General features: G+C 31.3%; 1 protein-coding gene and 1 long non-coding RNA gene across 2 annotated transcripts; both read right to left on the reverse strand.

Moving 5' to 3' along the window:
- Positions 1-7,069: 7,069 nt before the first annotated feature.
- Positions 7,070-7,427, reverse strand: LOC107891219 (40S ribosomal protein S28). The gene has a single exon (XM_016815945.2). The coding sequence runs from the start codon at positions 7,424-7,426 to the stop codon at positions 7,238-7,240; it is 189 nt and encodes a 62-aa protein (XP_016671434.2). The 5' UTR covers position 7,427; the 3' UTR covers positions 7,070-7,237.
- A 9,170-nt stretch (positions 7,428-16,597) lies between these two features.
- Positions 16,598-19,618, reverse strand: LOC107891221 (uncharacterized). Its single transcript, XR_005918176.1, has 6 exons — positions 19,052-19,618; positions 18,866-18,969; positions 18,569-18,687; positions 17,284-17,362; positions 17,058-17,166; positions 16,598-16,967 (listed from the first exon to the last, which is right to left on the reverse strand). It is a non-coding gene; the product is annotated as an uncharacterized lncRNA (long non-coding RNA).
- Between the last annotated feature and the right edge of the window lie 262 nt (positions 19,619-19,880).

Here is a 19,880-nt window from a genome sequence, read left to right on the forward strand (position 1 = left end):
ATCGAGCGACTAGGAAAGACGCTCAAACAGCTGCTGATGTTCTTGAAGAAATACATGCTGAGGATGTACGTACTACAGATATGAATGAAGAGAGAAACACATTCTATGACTGCGAAGCTGACGTCTCTTTAGACGACATGGATGTTTCTGGTACAGATCCGCGAGGAGATAAAGACCAAGGGGGTTCCTCATCTTCAAACAAGAGAGAAGAAATCTGATGCTCGTGATAATGTGTATTCTTTATTTGATGAGGCTGCCACTTTGTTGGGGGAAAAAATCCAGGCCGTTGGCGATCAAATCAGTAGGAGTATTGCCTCCGAGGTGGTAGTTCAGTAGAAGTCAGAAGAACATCAAAAGATGGAAGAGAAAGCTTCAAATTTATATTCAGCCTTATAGTCAACTGAAGGTTTAACCAACGATCAGCGGTATGATGCTTTAAGTAAAATTCCCGATCATCCAACTCAAATTATCGTTTTTTTAGTTTACCTTCTGTTGCCCGATTGGAATGGGTCAGAAGATTTCTTTCTCACCATTAAATATCAATGTTCAAACTTTTTGATGTTGTAAAACTATATAACATATGGATTATGATGTACAATTTCATTTTCATCTAACCTTTTATTAATATAAGTTAATTATGTTTATGCAGAATATAATTCTCAAGTTATATATTGATTTTTGTAAATTCATATAAGAACATTTTATTATTAAGAATTTTACGAAATTATATATCACTATTAAATTATATTTAATATTAATTATTTTAAATTGTATAAATTCATATAAGAAAATTTATTATCAAGAATTTTATGAAATTATATATTATTATTAAATTATATGTAATAATTATTATTTTAAATTATACAAATTCATAAAATATAATTTATTAGTTATAATTATTTTAAATTTTATTAAATCATATATTTTAATTAAAATATATTTAATATTAATTATTTCAAATTTCTTTTATAGGATCATATATTATGATTTGAGTAAATTCATATAAGAATATTAATTATTAAGAATTTTATTAAATTATATATTTTAATTATAATATATTTAATAATAATTATGTTAATTTATATTTTACAGTATCATATATTATGATTTGAGTAAATTCATATAAAAATATTAATTATTAAGAATTTTATTAAATTATATATTTTAATTATAATATATTTAATAATAATTATGTTTAAATATGATTAAATTATTTATTATTGATATTAATAATCTTATTAAAATTTAAATAACAATAACAATAATCATTTACCAAAACAAATTTATGCTAAGGGTATTCTAGTCATTTTAGTTTTTTCCATTATGCTATTACACCTCTATTCCATTCAACCAAACACAAAATTACTATTATGCCTCTATTCCATTACATCCAACCAAACAGTTGATTTGCTATTACACCTCTATTCCATTACACCTCTATTCTATTACACCTCTAATTTAATACACCTCTAATCCAATACAGCGAACCAAACGTACTCTTAATTTGATGATTGCCAATGACATGACCTAATCCAGATTCCAGTGTTACCTTTAAGCACCCAAGTGCTCTTTCCGTAAAGACTTTATTTTACAATCCTTTATATACCTATTTAAACCGATTCAAGTTCATCATGAATTTTGTATGGAAAAAAATAATAATATCATTTTTGGCCCTTGTATTATAGGAATATTCTTATTTTGACTCTTTTACTATTTTTCGTGTCATTTTATCTTTTTTACTTCCATTCCATCACTTAAATTAATTTCTTAATTATTATCCGACATGAACATTTAAGGCAATTAAAAACTAACCCGTGAACACTAAATTCATGTCATTTTAATGACTTAAATTTCAATCGTAAAATTAAACTATTTTTGTCTCCTTCTCCGTTAACCACTCCACTTCCAAAACATCTCCAACTTTATGTACATCTCTGTGTCTTATCACCAATTCATAAAAAAAATTATATACCATATCATTTATTCCTTACGCTTTGTTTTAAGTTGACAATGTAACACCCTAACTCATATCTATCGCCAGAATAGGGTTATAAAGTATTACCCGAGTTTACTAATTAATTTTCAGACTTTTCTTTTCATCAAGCATTTATATTTATAATCAATCAAAATCAAAACATTAATGAGCTAACGTTAACCAATTTCACTTGTACATGCCATTATAACCAGAATCAAATCATCCAAAATTATCGATAGAACCAATGGATAATGTGATATATCTCCAACAAGTTTCCAACTCAATCGAGCTTCTGATAATCATTTCAATGCATCGAATAATTGTACATATTACCAATAATAATTCAATTCTAATAATAAAACACACACATATATATAATATTCATTACCAAATAGCATTCACTTCAACTAAAATTATACAGAATATAGTTCATACGAACTTACCAAGCTAAATTTCAGAAATACTAAAATTCAGGGACATTTTGGAAATTTTCTAATTTTCTCAAATTTCCACCCAATCTTGATCTAAATTAATATTTCATTCAATTTACCAATTTAAATAATAAAACAATTCATTTCATGCAATTTGGTCACTTTTTGACATTTTTACAAATTTACCCTTAAAGTTTTATTTTTATTCAATTTAGTCCCTGAGCCTAAAACGTGCAAATTATCCATGCTAGCTGAATAATCATATATATATTTTCCTCCTCCTCCTCTCCATTCCACATCCTTAATTTATATAATATGCTTATAAGTAACATTATCTATGATTTTACTATTTACTTGTAAATTTATTCAAAACTGTCCATTTGAGTCATAGCCACTAAATTATTTTTATCTTAAGCTAAAGAACTCCAAATTAGGATATGATAATTTTCATTGAAACTAGACTCACATATCTTCTTACCATAAAATTTTCATAATTTTTTATTTATCCAATAAGTACAGTTTATTCTTTAAAGTCACCCCTGTTCTGCTATTTGACAGTTCCGACCCTTCTTCACTAAAACTTAATTATCTCCTTGTACAGAATTCAGATGATATCCCCGTTTGTTTATATTGAAAATAGACTATTTAAGAATTTTAAACATATAAATTATAACCCATAATTATTTTTGTACATTTTTTTATGATTTTCAAAAGTCAGAACAGGGGAACCCAAAATCATTCTGACCTTGTCTCACAAAATCTATTATATCTCATGATTTACAATTCCATTACTTACACCGTTTCTTTCATGAGAAACTAGACTCAGTAAGATTTCATTCCATATTTTTTTCATCCTCTAATTTTATTTCCACAATTTATGGTGATTTTTCAAAATTAACCTACTGCTGCTGTCCCAAACTATTTTAGTGCAAAATGTTAATTACTAAGTTTATAACTTCCTTATTCCCTTTCTCTATAATATTTCTCATCACTTTCACTTATTTTTCTTCACTAATATATCAAGAACATAAGAATTTATATAAGAAAACTCTACTATAACATCTTTTCCATGCTATTTCAATAATATCAAACTTAGAAAATATATTGAAATCTCAATGTTCTTACCTTGTCCTACTGATTTCAACCTTTAACTTGATTTTCTCTCTCCTCCAGCTTCAATTTCTTGAATCCAACTTGATATTCTAGCTCCCCATAGTCTCCTTGTTATCTTTCTCTCTTGATGGCTATGGAAATTTTCTAAGTGAAAATGGTGAATTTTTTTGGTGAAAGGACCAATTTGTAAAAAAAGCAAAACTTTCTTTCTTCTCTTCTCTTCTAACGTGAATTGCATGGAAAAGATGGTGGGTTGGTTCCTTTTCATCTTTCTTTCCACTTATATATACTAAATAATAAAATAATAAAATATCATTTAAAAATCAAATTAAAATATTAATAAACTAATATTTATTTATTTAATTAATCTAAAATATCTCCAACATCATCATTATCTTCTAGATTTCTCTCTCTTCTAAATGACCATTTTGCCCTTAATGATATTTTAAAATTCCATCCTTGAGTCATTACTTAATTTGGTAAAATTATGATTTAGTCCCTCATAATTCTTCACCTATTCAAATTGGTCCTAATTCATCCATTTTCTTTAGTTTCTAGATTATTCCAACCTTAAAATATTTGCACTATTGGTCCTTCAACTTTTATTATTTTCACTTTAACCCCTCAAATTTTGAGTATTTACCCTTGGGCAACAAAACTTTTCTCACTTTTGTGATTTAGTCCTTTCTTGAATTAATATGTCATAATTTACTTCTTAATGTTGACATAACTCAAAATTACCCTTTTTATCACTTTATTTCTTTATTTTACTATATCAAAAATATTATCTTACTTTCTTACTGTAGTAATTTTTGGGATATTACAGACAAGGCTCTCGAGTTGGTCCTTGGTGTGGTCCATGCTGATGGAGAGGAAATGGGTCAATAAAATGGGGATATTGGAAGCAATCTCGACACTAGGAGGGAGGCTCGAACAGAGGGAATGATATGAATGACTAGCCATTCATGTGTGGTGGTGGAACCAACTATCAATAAGGTAATAAAGACAATTGAAATGTTAATGAAGATCTAACCTATTTTATTTATTTAAGTTTGGATTATGGATTATGATGTTTTAAATTAGTTGTTAAGTACTTAACTTTGTTAATGTATTTTTAATTTTTTAATTTCGGACTGAAATGTCTTAATGAGTTTTTTAGGGTTAATTGTTCACGTTTTTTATTTTTTAATTAAATTTGAAATGTACAAATGATGTTATTATTTATTTGTGTTTGAAAACTTTTTAAAACAAATTCTGATTTTTTTGAGTTTTTCTATTTTTACTTTTTTTTTTAGAAATTTTCTTCTTTTGGACCAATCAAATTGACAGTCGAATTTGAAATGAAAATTGGTGGTCTAACCAACAGTTGAATTTTAAATTTTTAGTCTTGACACAAATGATAACTATTAAATCAATTAACTAGATCTTTTTTAGTATCCTGTGAATATAACAAGTTGACATGACGTTACACATAATATAATATATTTGTCGCATCATATTATGTAAATAACATAACTTAATAAATTTAACCACTATCGTTCAATAAGGCTAAAGTTTTAACAATATAATTGCTCTTTTGAAATGTAATAGAATATATTTTTTTCACAATTTTGTGATGGATTCTGCTATATAATAATAATAAAAAGTTAAAATATGCCTAAATTTTTGTACTCCTCACAAATTTGAAATTTAATTCATGTATTTTTATTTTCAAAAACTAACCTCTATACTTTTTAGATTTCAAAATTTAAGTATAGTTGTTAATTTTTATTATTAAAATTTTTTGTATGTAATTTTGAAAGAAAAAAAATTAGTAACCTGTAATTAAAAAAATGATGTTACAATGAACCCAAATTTAACTAAATAGTTTTAATTGTATTATTTAAATTAAAAATTTAAAATCTGAAAAGTAAATACTAAATTCTTAGAAATAAAAATGTAAGAACCAAATTCTAAATTTACTAAAATTATAAAAGTTTATAAAAAACAATAATAATATTAATTCTTGGATTTTATTTTCTTTCACCTTGAAATGTCACACAATTTATAGTCCGCCATTTGGTGTGCTAATATAGTGACAACTGTAAAAAAAACTAACATATTAAAATGCAAAAATTCATTAACAAATCTTTAATGTAATGGTAACATTATATTATTAAGGGAAGACACAAATTTGATCATTGGAGATGACATAGCTAGGAGAAACAGTCATCAACATTGAACATGAACACTAATACGCAAAAATTTGATTAGGGTCTATTTGGACAGCATTAGGTAGCACAATCTTATAATATTTGATTCACAATCCTAATAATCTATGGCTTTAATTATAAAAAAAATTTATAAACATAAATTGAAAAAATTCTTATGCTAGGTTATATTATTATCTATAACATATAAATTATGTAAAAAATAATATAAAATTTATGATATATAATAAGGTTTTATAAATTGTTTAATAACTTTCATAATATATTTTATATAATATAAGTTTATGCTATAACTTTATAAAATAATTTTTTACAAATAAATCATGATAAAATAACCTATAACATTTTTTAAAACAAGTATATTATTTTTATAATATATAACATGGATATATAAATAAATTATGTTCGTATTTTTTTCATATTTTTTATAAATAAATATATTATAATATTTTTATAACATGTAAATTATTTTTTATAATAAACTTTTTAGTTATAACTTTACAAACTTTTTAAGTTTTAAGTGATATAATTACTTGTTATTACATTATAAAGTACACAATTTAGTTTTATAATATACTTTTTTAGAATTTACAAAAGTTTGAGCATAACAATCCTAAGCATCCGTTCATGTTTATGTTTATAATACAATTTTATAAATTGCATACAAATATCTTTTTTAAATTGGATTTGAGTGTAATTATCGGAGTAATTATTCAAATTCTTACCCTCCTCCTAAGAATTGGAAAGTGTAATTAGAGTGCTCCCATTACATCCAATTCGGTGGGACTTGCCAATTATAATAGTTACCAAACATGTCACTCTTGTGTAATTATAAGTAATTACACTTAAATCCAATTACTCTGATAAACGAATCCTCAATCAAAAAACAAAAATGAAAATATTCCTTACCTTCAAATAATCAAACATATAATCAAATTAAAGCGAAGAAATTAATTGGAAGTAATGAAACTATTTAAAATGGATCCAAATTGCCGATTAAATCTTGATCGATTGGTATGGACATTATTACTAAACATGAGTTTGAATATACTGAAACGTATTATCTTACTAATTATGGATTGAGAACTATAAGTAGTTTTAAATATTGTATAAAAAATTGATATAATCAGAACATATAATAAAATTGTTAAAAAAATAAAATGAATCATAATTTGTAACAAAAGGAAAAGGTTCCAGTCACGTTCAAGCAACTTTTAGAAATGGATAACATTTTGAAACAGCAGAAATTAACGGGTCATGAAAATTATAATCTCAAAAATCAACTTAGGGTGAGTTTGAATGGGCGGTGCGTTTACCTGTTGTTAGCGTAAAAACAGCGGTGACGGTGAAATTAGATACTGTAACGATACTGTAGCGTGAGACAAAAAGTCTCCTAAAATTCAAGTCTAGATTTGAAAAATTGGATACCTTTCATAAATAAGAAACAGCTAGCTACTTGCGCAACATAAACATTAATAACGTAACAAAACGGAGATAAGAGGAAGTGATCAACGAAGCCTCCTAGCTTCCCTCTCAGACTCGAGCAAGGTGAGAATATCTCCCTCCCTGACCGGTCCCTTCACGTTCCTCATAATAAAACGATTCTGATCATCCAAAAACTTGACTCTCACTTGACCTCTCGATCCCGTCCTTCCCATAATTTTCACCCCCACAGCAAACTTAATTTGTGAATCCATACTGCAAACAATCATGCAGCATTGTTTTTAACATCATGGCTCAAAAAAAGTTTGAATCTAAGATGCTCGATAAGGATAGCTAAAACAAAATTATTGATTGCATATTTGAAGCCCCCATCTAAACAAATTGGATAGAAAAATGTTCCAGGAGAGCAGAAATGGTTCATTATGATCAATACACTAACATTTTCGCAACTTAACAGCAAACTTTCAACAGATAATTAAGTAAACTAATCTTGAAAATCGATTGAACAGGACTATTGCTGATTAAATTAAATCAATAACTTGAAAAGGGTACCTTAAGACAACATTATTTGTCGTAAAATTGAAAACCCATTACACCAAATTAGATAGATAATGCACCAGCAAAGTAGCATAAGTTCATAAAGATCCTTACAGTTTTGCAAATTAACAGCAGACTTCAACAGATAACCAAGTAATCTACTCTTCAAAACAGATTTAACACGACCATTGCAGATTCAATTTAACCCCGTTATGCCAAATTCGATAGAAAAAAGCTTCGGCAAAGCAGCAATGGTTCATTAAGTTTAATACACTTTCTACTTTGCAAATTAACAGCATGCTTCATAAGATAATCAAGTGATCTACTCTTAAAAACAGATTAAACAGTACTACTGCTGAATATATTTAATGAAACACTTGGAAAGGGACCTCAAAAAAAGATTATTGATCATGAATTAGAAAACTCATTTCACCGAATTTGACAGAAAAACGCTTCAGCAGAATCAGCAACGGTTCATTAAGACTCATACACTTTCATCACATATTGGCAGCATGGCTAAACAGATAATCTGTTGCTGATTAAACTTAATAAAAAAACAACTTAGTTCTTCCATACAGCAGCTTCAAAATAAACAAAGGAAAAAAAAAAGAGATGCCAAAGAAATTTATAAACAACGAAACAACAATAGATCTGACCTTAAATGTAACTAAAGTAAATTACAAAAAAGCTGAACCGGAATAGATAAAACGGACCTTAAATTTGGCTAAGTACGAGGCCAACGTCACGGTAGCGGCTGCTTCTTGTGAATTTCAGAGTAAGGTAATGATAAAAAGCCCTAGAATTAGGGTTTATATAGGCAAGTTTTTGAAATGACAATTATATTCAATGGGATTTGGGCTTGTAACTTGAGGTATTACGGTCCACTTAGGGCTTTAGAGACGTGTGGGCGGGTGTAGGTGATGTCCATGGTTGCTTAATGGTACGGCCTTGATTTGGCATGCTGCAACCGTCGAATTATCGTAATTCTTTTTTGTTGTTCGTCGTATGATCATACCTCTTAATTCCAATATTTATGTATTGAAATACCTCTTTTAAGTTTATATGTTTTTAATGTTGTTTCCTAACTTTGTAGATTTCTACTTTTTTGTTTGTTTTTTGAAAGTTTGTAGATTCGTAAATTTGAACTAACTCAGTATTGAAAAGTTATTATATTTCATTTATGATTTCATTTTTTTTGGAGATAAAAAAGAAAACTATTACATCATGTTAAGAAAATAAAAAACGCCCTTGCTTTGTCCTAATGAAACATATCTGAAATTTCATTAGGGATAGCATTGAAGATTTGTAAATCTAATTTTCATATGAGATTCAATTTGGCCAAGTGATCTGCAATTGTGTTATCTTCTCTGGGTATGTACCTCAACCACCATTGTCCTTCAGTTTTCAAGAGTCGTCGTAGCCTTCTGAGTACTGTAATGCCCGAATCTTCCAACCAATTATCAGACAAGGCTTTGATAACTTCAGAATTATCAGATTTGATTTTTGCTTTTTTGTATCCTTTGCTGAGTAGTATGAGTACCCCATCTAGAATACCCCAGAGTTCGGCTTCAAAAGGCGTGCATCGTCCCAAGTAACAGTTGAAACCCAAAATCTAATTCCGTTGCTGATCCCGAACCACTCCATCTGTAGCCACGTTCCCAGATGAAATAGCCACTACTCCATCCATGTATAAGTGAACAAGTGACCCGTTAGAGGCCAGACGTGGGCTCAGTTTGTGACTACTGTTTTGAAAATCTTTATGAGTTGCTTCGTATTGTCGAGCCCAACTAAAAGAGACTTTGACAACTTCAATTGTCGTCCATATGATGTTTTGGAAAATGAATAAATTCATGTTTTTTCCAAATGCGCCAAATGATTATTTCGAAAAGATTTGACCAAGTAGTGTCATGACCCTGCAATAACAAATAAGAACAAATGTTAGAAGATAAATAAGATTGCAAGGGTTTCGAGAAGAACTTGTGATATTGGTCAGATGGAAGCACTTGCATCCAAACTTCCTTTGATGTTGGACAATCCCGAATGACGTAAATAATATCCTCATAGTCATGCCCACAAAGGGAGTAAGAACTATTGTTAGCAATCCCCCTACGAGCTCGTTCAGTATTAATAAGGAATCTTTGCTTAAAAGCTAACCATAGGAAGAATCTAACTCTTTGTGGACCTTGATACTTCTAGATGTGTTTCCAACATTCATCTTTTGGTTCCCAGGAAACCTCATTTAATGACCAGAAGGCACTTTAAACCGAGAAAGTGCCTAAAGCCGTACAAGTCCAAACAACCCTATCCAAGCTTGAGGTATGGTGAGGAGGTGGAATACTCACAATACATTTAATAACATTCTCAGTGAGCCAAATACGGAAAACATCCAAATTCCAAGTGCCATCAAACATCACCAAATCCTTAAAGGAGCATTCTGAATCAATATTAGAATGTGTCGAAATAAGGTTAATAAGGGACCAGTTTTCGGAATCCAAGAGCCCTTCCAACAAAGAATACTAGTGCCATTCGCAATTGACCAGGCTAAGTTTTCACGGAAGAGAGACCATATCTTAGAAAGAGATTTCCAAATGTGAGAACATCGAGTCCTTGAAATAGAGTTTGGGAGATGATGCTTTACGCCATACTTCGCTCTGATGACTCTAACCCTTAAGGCATTGTCCTTAGAAAGTAAATTGAAACCAGTCTTCATGAGAAAATAGGCATTTCGATCAGTCAGATATCAAAAACCAAAACCTTCACGAGACTTAGGCTGATAGATGGAATTCCATCCTACTAAAGAGAATTTTGGATGCCCATCTGAAGAACCCTAAATAAATTGGTGAACTAATCTTTTAATCTCATCACAAATACTTTTTGGTATCATCAATGTTTGCATGAAGTAATTTAGGATGGACAAGAGAATGGATTGGGCCAAAATGATTCCGCCAGCAATGGATAGCTTCCTAGCTGTCCAGCTTTCCTAGCTGTCCAGCTTTACAATTTGCGACACACATTTTCCACGATAAAATTTAGGGTGCTATTAGTAACTTTATCATGAAGAAGTGGAACACCTAAATAGGTTTCAAGGTTTTGGACTTCCTGAAACCCAAATAGAAGGTTAATTTGGCTGCCCATGCCATTATTGATACCCTTAGAAAAGAATATGTTACTTTTCCGAGTGCTGATATTATGCTTAGAAAAGTCACAAAAATGCTTCAAGAGATATTGTAATAATCGTGCTTGCTCTAAATCATCCACGAAAAAAGGTAAGATAAATTAGGACTCGATTAAGGCAGGTGGATTAGACACCACTTTCCATCACCAATATGAAAGCGTATAGTGTATCCTAGCCACTCAATGCAAAAAATGAAGAGATCTGACGATAACAGACGCCCCTATCTAATTCCACGGACAGACTTGAATTTTTTAGTAGGAATATCATTCCAGAGTATCTGCATTGTGGAGAAAGAGATGACTGACATAATCACTTTCCGAAAAAACTCAGGAATTTCAGCTGCCTGTAGAAAAGCATAAATGAAATCCCAACTTAACCGATCATACGCTTTCTTCAGATCAAGCTTAATAGCCATTTAATTTTTAGCATTCCGTTTACTTTACATAGAATGTATGACCTATCGAACAATGATGTTATCGAAAACGTTACCCCCAACAATAAAACCAGCATGTTACTGTGAAATAAAGTTAGGAAATACTAATTTAAAACGGTTAGCAATCACTTTCATTACTAGCTTGTATAAGATAGAGTAGAGGCTAACGGGATAAAATTGGGTGAACGTCTCGGGATTATCCATTTCTGGTAGGAGCACGAGTAGGGTATTATTCAGCTCTGGATCAATGTTATTTTAACACCTCTAACTCGGCCTAGACGTTATGACCGAATTTGGAAGTGTTACGAATAAGGGATTTGAAATCAACGATATTTTGATTAAACCATGTTTAGTTATTTGATAAAACGTCCAAGTATTATAAAACATATTCGTTATTGAAACCATGATATGAAGTTCTTTAAAGATAACCGTTTATTTCGCAGCAGAAGTTTGGAAATCATTTAAAATAAAAACCAAGCTCGTGTTTTCAAAAACCCGTTTGTTTGCATAAAGTGTTTTTGTTGACGTTGCGGAAAAGTAGCAAATCAAAATCCAAATCCAAAAGTTAAAACAAACCAGACCAGAGAGTCCCAAAAATTACAAGCTCTTAAGAAGAACCCGATTTTAAAATCTAATCATTATTACTAAATAAAAACAGATCTCGATAGAGTGGATACTGCTGAGCCTCCACCACACCGATCCGTCTAAGCGTGTGGATTACTTGAACATAATGTGAGTTATCATAAACTCAGTGTGTACCCCAATAGAAGTAGACATGTAATATACATAGAAATCTCATATACAGTCAGATACAGATTCGGACCTAAGTCCATGACAGATACAGATAGCAGAATCAGATAAGCAAAACAGATATTCAGAATCCTACCCCCATCTTCTATACACCATCTCCGACCATCTCATCACACCATGTGGGGTTAAAAACACCCACCCATCCCTATGCACCATATAGTGTCAATACGACACATGACAGATAATGCGCAGTCAAACTGCGAGGATATAGATGAAAAGTTGCCATATAGATCACTTCCTCCACATATCCAATTCTCACCCCAATCATAGATACAAAATACAGATACAGAAATATCATACTTAACATGCTCGTATACAAATAAGATATATACTCAATTAGAACAGTCAGGCATACATATCAATGTCCTACTCAGAGCAGCCTATCAAAATACCAGATTATATAATTTAGGGTTTGGTTAGCCCCTTACCAACCCTACGGTAGGCCCACAGTCGATTGGAATGACCCGTGTGACCTTAGGGGAAAATTTTAAAATTATGGGCCCACATGCCCGTATGGCCCACACGTCCAAATTGGCCTTGCCCGTGTGGGCCCATACGCCCAACTTGGCCTAGCCCGTGTGGCCCACACGGCCACACTTACACTATCACATGGCCGTATCTTGTACACAGCCACACCTTTGTCAGCGAGACACGGTCGGCCGCACTCCCGTGTGGCGCTGACAAACCCCATTTTAAGTTTTCGTCAAAACTTGATTTTTCATGTTAGGAGTACACACTTACACTTACCATTATCAAACCCGATCATGCATACAGATTATCCCGATTGAGCGAAACCACCGTCTCACCGCCTTCTCCTATACAAAACAGTTACAGAGAATTACTTTCCTTTACAACCCACACTAAGAATACAAGCGAAAAGGAGAACCCAATAGCTTACTAAAACGGAACCAATCTACAAGTGAAAACCTCCCACTTACCTTACCACACGAAACATTGAAATCCCGAATTGCATACAATGAACAAAAAAAGGGTACAGATTGAAAAAAAAATGACAGAATATAGGAAGAGAGGAGGAAAGCAAAACGAATGTTAGATATTTAGAAAAGAGAGAGAACCGAAATTTTGAGAAAACAAAACAAAACAAAACAAAATTAAATTAAATCAAATAATATATATCCTAACCTCCCACTACACTAAATCCCACTAACCCACTAACTCTCAACTCCTTTAGAATTTCACTTCCACCCAACCTCTATCTCACAACCGAAACAAAAATATCATCCACGCTTTCACAAGGAATCAGACACAAGTCCTCCAACAAGCTAACTTCTTACCACTCAAACTAGCAGGCTCGTTCTAATATGAGTTTACTAAAGATAAAATATAACCCAACTCACCAAGGATAAAGCTAGGATAAAAAATAACCATAATTTTCCAAATGTGATACTTAAACTCAAGACTTCATACACACACCTAGAACACTTAACCACTGAAACAAATATTCATTTATGTCAAATTTCACAAAAATAAACATAAATTATTCAGGGCGTTATAGTTATTGCTAGTAAAATTCCCTTGTACCCATTGACAAACAACGCTCCCAAGAGTACCCCACAAATTCTGAAAGAAAAGTGCATGAAAGCCATCACTTCTTGGAGCTTTTAGCGGGGCCATATAAAAAAAAGCCTTCTTGATTTCTTCATTTGAGACCGACTTCTCCAAAGACATAATGTCAGAGGGGTCAAGCCGTGGAAAGATTTTAAAAGGAATACCTCGCATAGGTTGCAGAGTTTCACCATAAAGCTTTCCAAAAAAAACCATTGCCTCAATTCTAAGAATACTCTAATCAGAATTCCATCCCCCATTACCAAGGTGTAAGGCCGTAATGCGATTAAAGTTTCTTATTTAGATCATATGGTTATGGAAAAATTTAGTGTTACGATCACCTAAATGTAGCCAGTCACATCTAGCGTTTTTGCCTTCAAGGAAGTTTCTCATGACTTAGAACATTCTCTAGTTCATCTTGGATGTCTGTCTCAAGTTGAAACAAACGATTAGAAGGATAGTGCTCTAAAGCTTATTGAATGCTGGAGAGGGATTTCATCAACTGTCTTTTGCACGTACCTATGAAACCATAAACAGACTTATTCCAATATTTAACATGAGAGGTAAAATCAGAAAGAGAAGCAGCCATATTACCAAAGTAACTCCACTTATCTTTAACAAAAGTGGAAAACTATCTTTGACAAAGGGGGGAAAATTAGGATGCTTCGTCCACTCAGCTAAAAATCGAAAGGGTTTGTCTTTAAAAGCACTGACATCTGGCCGTAAAGTTGTAATGATGGGCCCGTGATCGGATTTGATTCGTGGGAGATGGGAAACTGAACATTGAGGAAAAGATGACACCCATGCATTGTTTGCTAGAGCTCTATCAAGTCTTTCACACGTTCCACCTCTTTGCCCGGTAAATGAATGACTTGTAAATCTTAAATCCTACAAATCACAACTTTCAACAAAATTACCAAAAAAGCTGTATCTTTTTCCTGTGGCATGACTACTTTTTTGTCTTCTGGGAATAAAATTGCGTTGAAATCGCCCATTACAACCCAAGGGGAAGAGTTGTTCGACATGGCTGCTTTTAAATCATTCCAAATTAATATATGTTTTCTTCTATCTGGGCTACCATAGACAAAAGAAATAAAAATGGAATTAGAAGGTAAATTACCAAAAACACGGAGGAAAACAAATTGGGGATGATTTTGAATAATATCAATACAAATTGAGCCTTTCCAACATATCCAAATGTCTCCTGAAAATCCATCAGCTACAACGTGGTAGGAATAATAAAAACCTAATTATAACCTTTAGTTTCGATTCACAATCAATTCATCCTCAAACACATATACTCAAATCAAATGCATAACAACCTAAATAAATAAATTTCATATGAACTTACCTGATCAAAACATCAAATAAGTTAAATCTTCAGTGACTAATAGATAGTGTTAACTTTTTCTCAATTACCTCCAGTTTGATCCAATTCTTGATCTATACAATTATTCCATTTAATCTATCAATACCAAAAGTTTATACATTATGCCATGACATGAACGAACATGTAAAATTTCATTTTTAATACCCTTAAATTTTTTTCATTTTATTCAAGTCAGTTCCTGAATTCGAAATAATAATATCTTTCAAATTTGAGACTCAATTTAAAAATCGACTTCAATTACACTCTTTAAAGACCCTCTACTATTTATTTATACCAAAATTCCTCAATAATTTTTACATTTTATTCACTTTAATATATATGTGCAAAACTAATAATTAAATTTTACAATCTAGTCCTCTTTCATTATCTAAACTTAAAATTTATCAATTTAACACCAATTTCTTTAAGAAATCAACGATGACAACTTTCAAAAACTTTAATATTTTTACAAATTGATACATGGGCTAGCTAAATCAAACTCCCATGACCTTAAAAACATAAAAAATACAAGAAAAAGACTTAATTACAATACCTAATTAGTAGTCGGAAGTTGGAACCTTTAAGAGCTTTCTTCCTTCACTTATGATGGATGGTTCTTGTTGAAGAGGAAGAGAATAATTTCTCTTTCATTCCACCATCCATTTATATATATATACTTGTATTAAGTTTAATTTAATTAATTAACTAAACTTAACATTAATGAAGCTTAGTAGTTTTTAACCTTATCGTCCACTACCACCTCTTGAAAATGGTTTATTTACCATTTTAGACATTTGGTTAATTGCAATTTAAATCTTCACGTCTTTTATCAATTACAAACTTCTAGCGAATGGTCTTTTGTAATTTAGTCCCTGAACTTAAATTAATCATTTAATTGACAAAATTACTAGACCAAACATAAATACTTTTTACACCAACTCCATAAATATTCATATTTAATATTTACAGACTCAGTTTCAGTAGTTTACGAAAATGGGATTCCGAAACCTTTTTTTTCGACATCACAAAAAATCAGGCTGTTAGTTCTATTTAAAGTTAATATTTTTAGGGTGCGTTTGGTTCGCTGTATTGGATTAAAGGTGTATTGGATTAGAGGTGTAATAGCAAATCAACTGTTTGGTTGAATGTAATGGAATAGAGGCGTAATAGTAATCTTGTGTTTGGTTGAATGGAATAGAGGTATAATAGCATAGTGGAAAAAACTAAAATGACTAGAATACCCTTAGCATAAATTTGTTTTGGTAAATGATTATTATTATTATTGTTATTTAAATTTTAATAAGATTATTATTATCAATAATAAATAATTTAATCATATTTAAACATAATTATTATTAAATATATTATAATTAAAATATATAATTTAATAAAATTCTTAATAATTAATATTCTTATATGAATTTACTCAAATCATAATATATGATACTATAAAAGATAATTTGAAATAATTAATATTAAATATATTTTAATTAAAATATATGATTTAATAAAATTTAAAATAATTATAACTAATAAAATTTAATAAGTGAGTAAGAATTGAACTCTAAAAAATAAAAATAAAAACATAACCATATCGAATTATCATCAAAAACTCGATTGAATTTACAACAATTCTGAATTAAACGGAAGTACTGCCTCAATATCTCACTTCAACTAAAAATATAAAGCAAGCATTCAATATAAGAAATTCAAGCCAATACAATATCTCTTTCACCCTGCTCTCAACTCCAATTGGCCTTCCATGAAACCAATTCTTCACTTCAAACAAAATAGCTCACCAATCTAGCAGGAAAACGAATACTGTCCAAAGTTGCCATTGAAAATAACCTCCAACTTCATGTGTCCATTCCACAAGTTAAGGGAAAAAAGCAATCTCTGCCAATTCTGAATTAATATGACGCATTGATAAATCAGGAAATAGAAGGCCATGAGGTAAGGTTGCTTAAAAATCACAATGAATCAAAAGTAATTTACCTCTCCAGGAAGGCTAAATTGCCAAGAGCACATGTTTCCTCTAAAGCACCAAAAACCAGAAGGCATATTTGTTGACAAGTTGCAGTACTGCCTCAAGATCTTAGTTCAACTACAATATAAAGCAAGCATTCAGCAGAAGAAATTAAAAGCTAAATTCAGAAAAACAATTCAGAAAAACAATTACATGACAATGAAACATGAAATAGTATAAGAACAATTTTATTACCATAATCCAAGTTTTGGTTAGTTCCCATTGCAACGGTAACTCTTTTTCCAAGCCCAAGTGCTTGATCAACCACAACATTCTGCATAAGGAACCATGAAATAGCCCAAACCAGTTCATAAGTAATATATCAGTATCACACTCCTTAGTATACAAATTTAATCTGAACAAGAGAATATATATATAAGTTTTAAGTCATGTTTGAGCTTTCTGAAAGCAAAATAGGAAACTGCAACTTTGTACAAGAAAATAATTCAGAGCAAATATGATCCTTCCCATTGCCAGCTTTATATGAAAATCTTTTTAGTGCTTGATACTATAAAAAAAAATTATGGCAATGCCAATAATTGAACAGCATGAAATTAGCAACTAAACTATATACATATATAACTCAAATATATGTGCTACAATGAAAAACAATTGGCTTCATCACCTTTCTCAACATGGTCTACTGTGTTATTAATTTTATGATTTTAAGCAATGAGAAATGCTACCAGAGACACCGATCACCTCTCCTTAGGTAATGCCAATTTTTTATCTTTAGTTACAACATTCGGAGCAAACAGCAGTAGATATGAACATCATATTTGAAATGAATGGATGGTCCACTGGAAGGCAAGTTATAATAGTAGTCCTATGTCCTACCAACTGTATTGATGCAAGTAATATCAATGCTATTAACTAATTTAAGGGAGGCATCCAACAACAGAAGGCGGAGTTGGTCCATCCAAAGAAAAGACAAAAAGAAGCTGGAGTCGAAACACCATAGTTGAAGCAGGAAAATCATCTAAACAAAAGGCTTTGCATGTCCAGAACCAGAATGCAGGCATATAAACAAATGTTTATTCATGTTAAAAACTTCTGAGCACACATGTAACAATGCTTCAAAAGACATATATTAGAATGCTTTACTAAATAGAACAAATTCCCCAATCCAGTAATATAAATTTTCATTTTCACATTTCAATTAGAAGTTGTTACAATTGATAAGCTTAGCTTATATGCTAACTTCTTCACTAAGGCTTCATTTAGTCCATTATTATCATGCTTGATCAGCTCTCTTTTTATGATGCCTTGATCAATGATCAGGATTCACAAGGTTAAACATCTTAACAACAATGTGAAATACTAAATTAAATGCATAGGCAATTCATGTGATGCAGAGATATAACCAAATTCCATGAAAACGAACTCAATCAACATGAATAAAACTATAACACAAATGGTCTAATGAAACAATTCAACCAGTCTCGATTCAAGGAATGTTACATTGCAATGAGGAAAATACCTTTTAATAGGGCCAAAAGCTCGGGAACCCATCACAAGCAAATCAGCATGCACATTTTCAATTACTTCACAAATTTTTTCCTTTGGATCCCCAATCACAACTTGAGTTTTCACGTTTGCCTGAGTTAGAAATATTCCAAACTCGTAATTCATTTTCCTCAGCAAGTTAAATACTAACAAAAATGATGAATTTAATCAAATTAATTAATCACTTAAGGTCAAACCTCCAAAGAATATTTGCCTATATACCTTAATTAACAACAACTTGGAAAAATAAATAATAATAATAATAATTGACCTTCTTTTCAGCGCAAATCTGAAGAGTATGGTTCAAGATCACATCAGTGATTCTCTTCTGATGCGCCTCGATAGCTGCCGTGAATGCAGGAACTTCTAGATGGGCTGAATTTCAAAAAAGAAAAATCAATTCGCACATATCAGAAATAAGAAAAATCAATCATGCCGTGAATAGTCGGAGCTTAACATTATCGAGCGCCCATCGTAAGGCGTCCATGCTTCCTTCGTTGCCATCAACGGATACGACGACACATCCTAAGTTTCCAGCCATTATTTTGAGCGGTTCGTTGACTTTGGCGATGATCGATCCTTCGTTACTCTCTTACCTTTCTAGCGTGATTGATCATTAAACTGAGTCGGTCCTGATAAAAATCTGAGTTGCATTCAGAGTTTGGCGAGTGCAAAATCTGAGTCGGTCCCTTCCGTCCACCTCGAGACTAATAGAGTCATCAGGGATCTGGGTACGGTGAGATTGCGGCGAAGATGAAACTAACCCTAAAGAGAGCGTTGATGAAGTGTCAGCCGATTGAGATAACAAATCCATGGAACAAAAGCTTGCATTCAAACAAAACCCAAACCAAAAAAAAACAATAAAGGAGAGAAAAAAATCGGCCTCCGATGAAGACAATGTTGAGGATTTGTTATGAAAGCAGAAGAAATGAGGACAGAACTGCAATATCGATAGAAGAAGAAACAGAAATCTATGAGGGCAGAAAAAGGAAACGAAAATAAGAAATGGGTAACGATTCTGTAATCAGTGCTGGATGGGGGGATTACATATTACGGGACCGGGTGTATTAGGGAAGGAACAGATTTGGGACGTAATAACAATACAACCAACCAAACAATGGATTAAAGAAGGATTAAGTGGGGTCCACTGATTAGGGGTGTATTGGCATAGCCAATACACCCAACCAAACATGGTGTTAATATATTTTACTTCATATGCAAAAACTATTCACAACATGCATATAAAAAAACATTATTCATTTAATTCAAAAAATTACAAAAATTAA

Source organism: Gossypium hirsutum, chromosome D09 (assembly GCF_007990345.1).
Source record: "Gossypium hirsutum isolate 1008001.06 chromosome D09, Gossypium_hirsutum_v2.1, whole genome shotgun sequence".
In the NCBI taxonomy this organism is placed as follows: Eukaryota; Viridiplantae; Streptophyta; class Magnoliopsida; order Malvales; family Malvaceae; genus Gossypium; species Gossypium hirsutum.

Excerpts from the sequence above, each read along its gene's own strand:
- LOC107891219 (XM_016815945.2), bottom strand. The coding sequence starts at position 7,426 with ATGGATTCACAAATTAAGTTTGCTGTGGGGGTGAAAATTATGGGAAGG.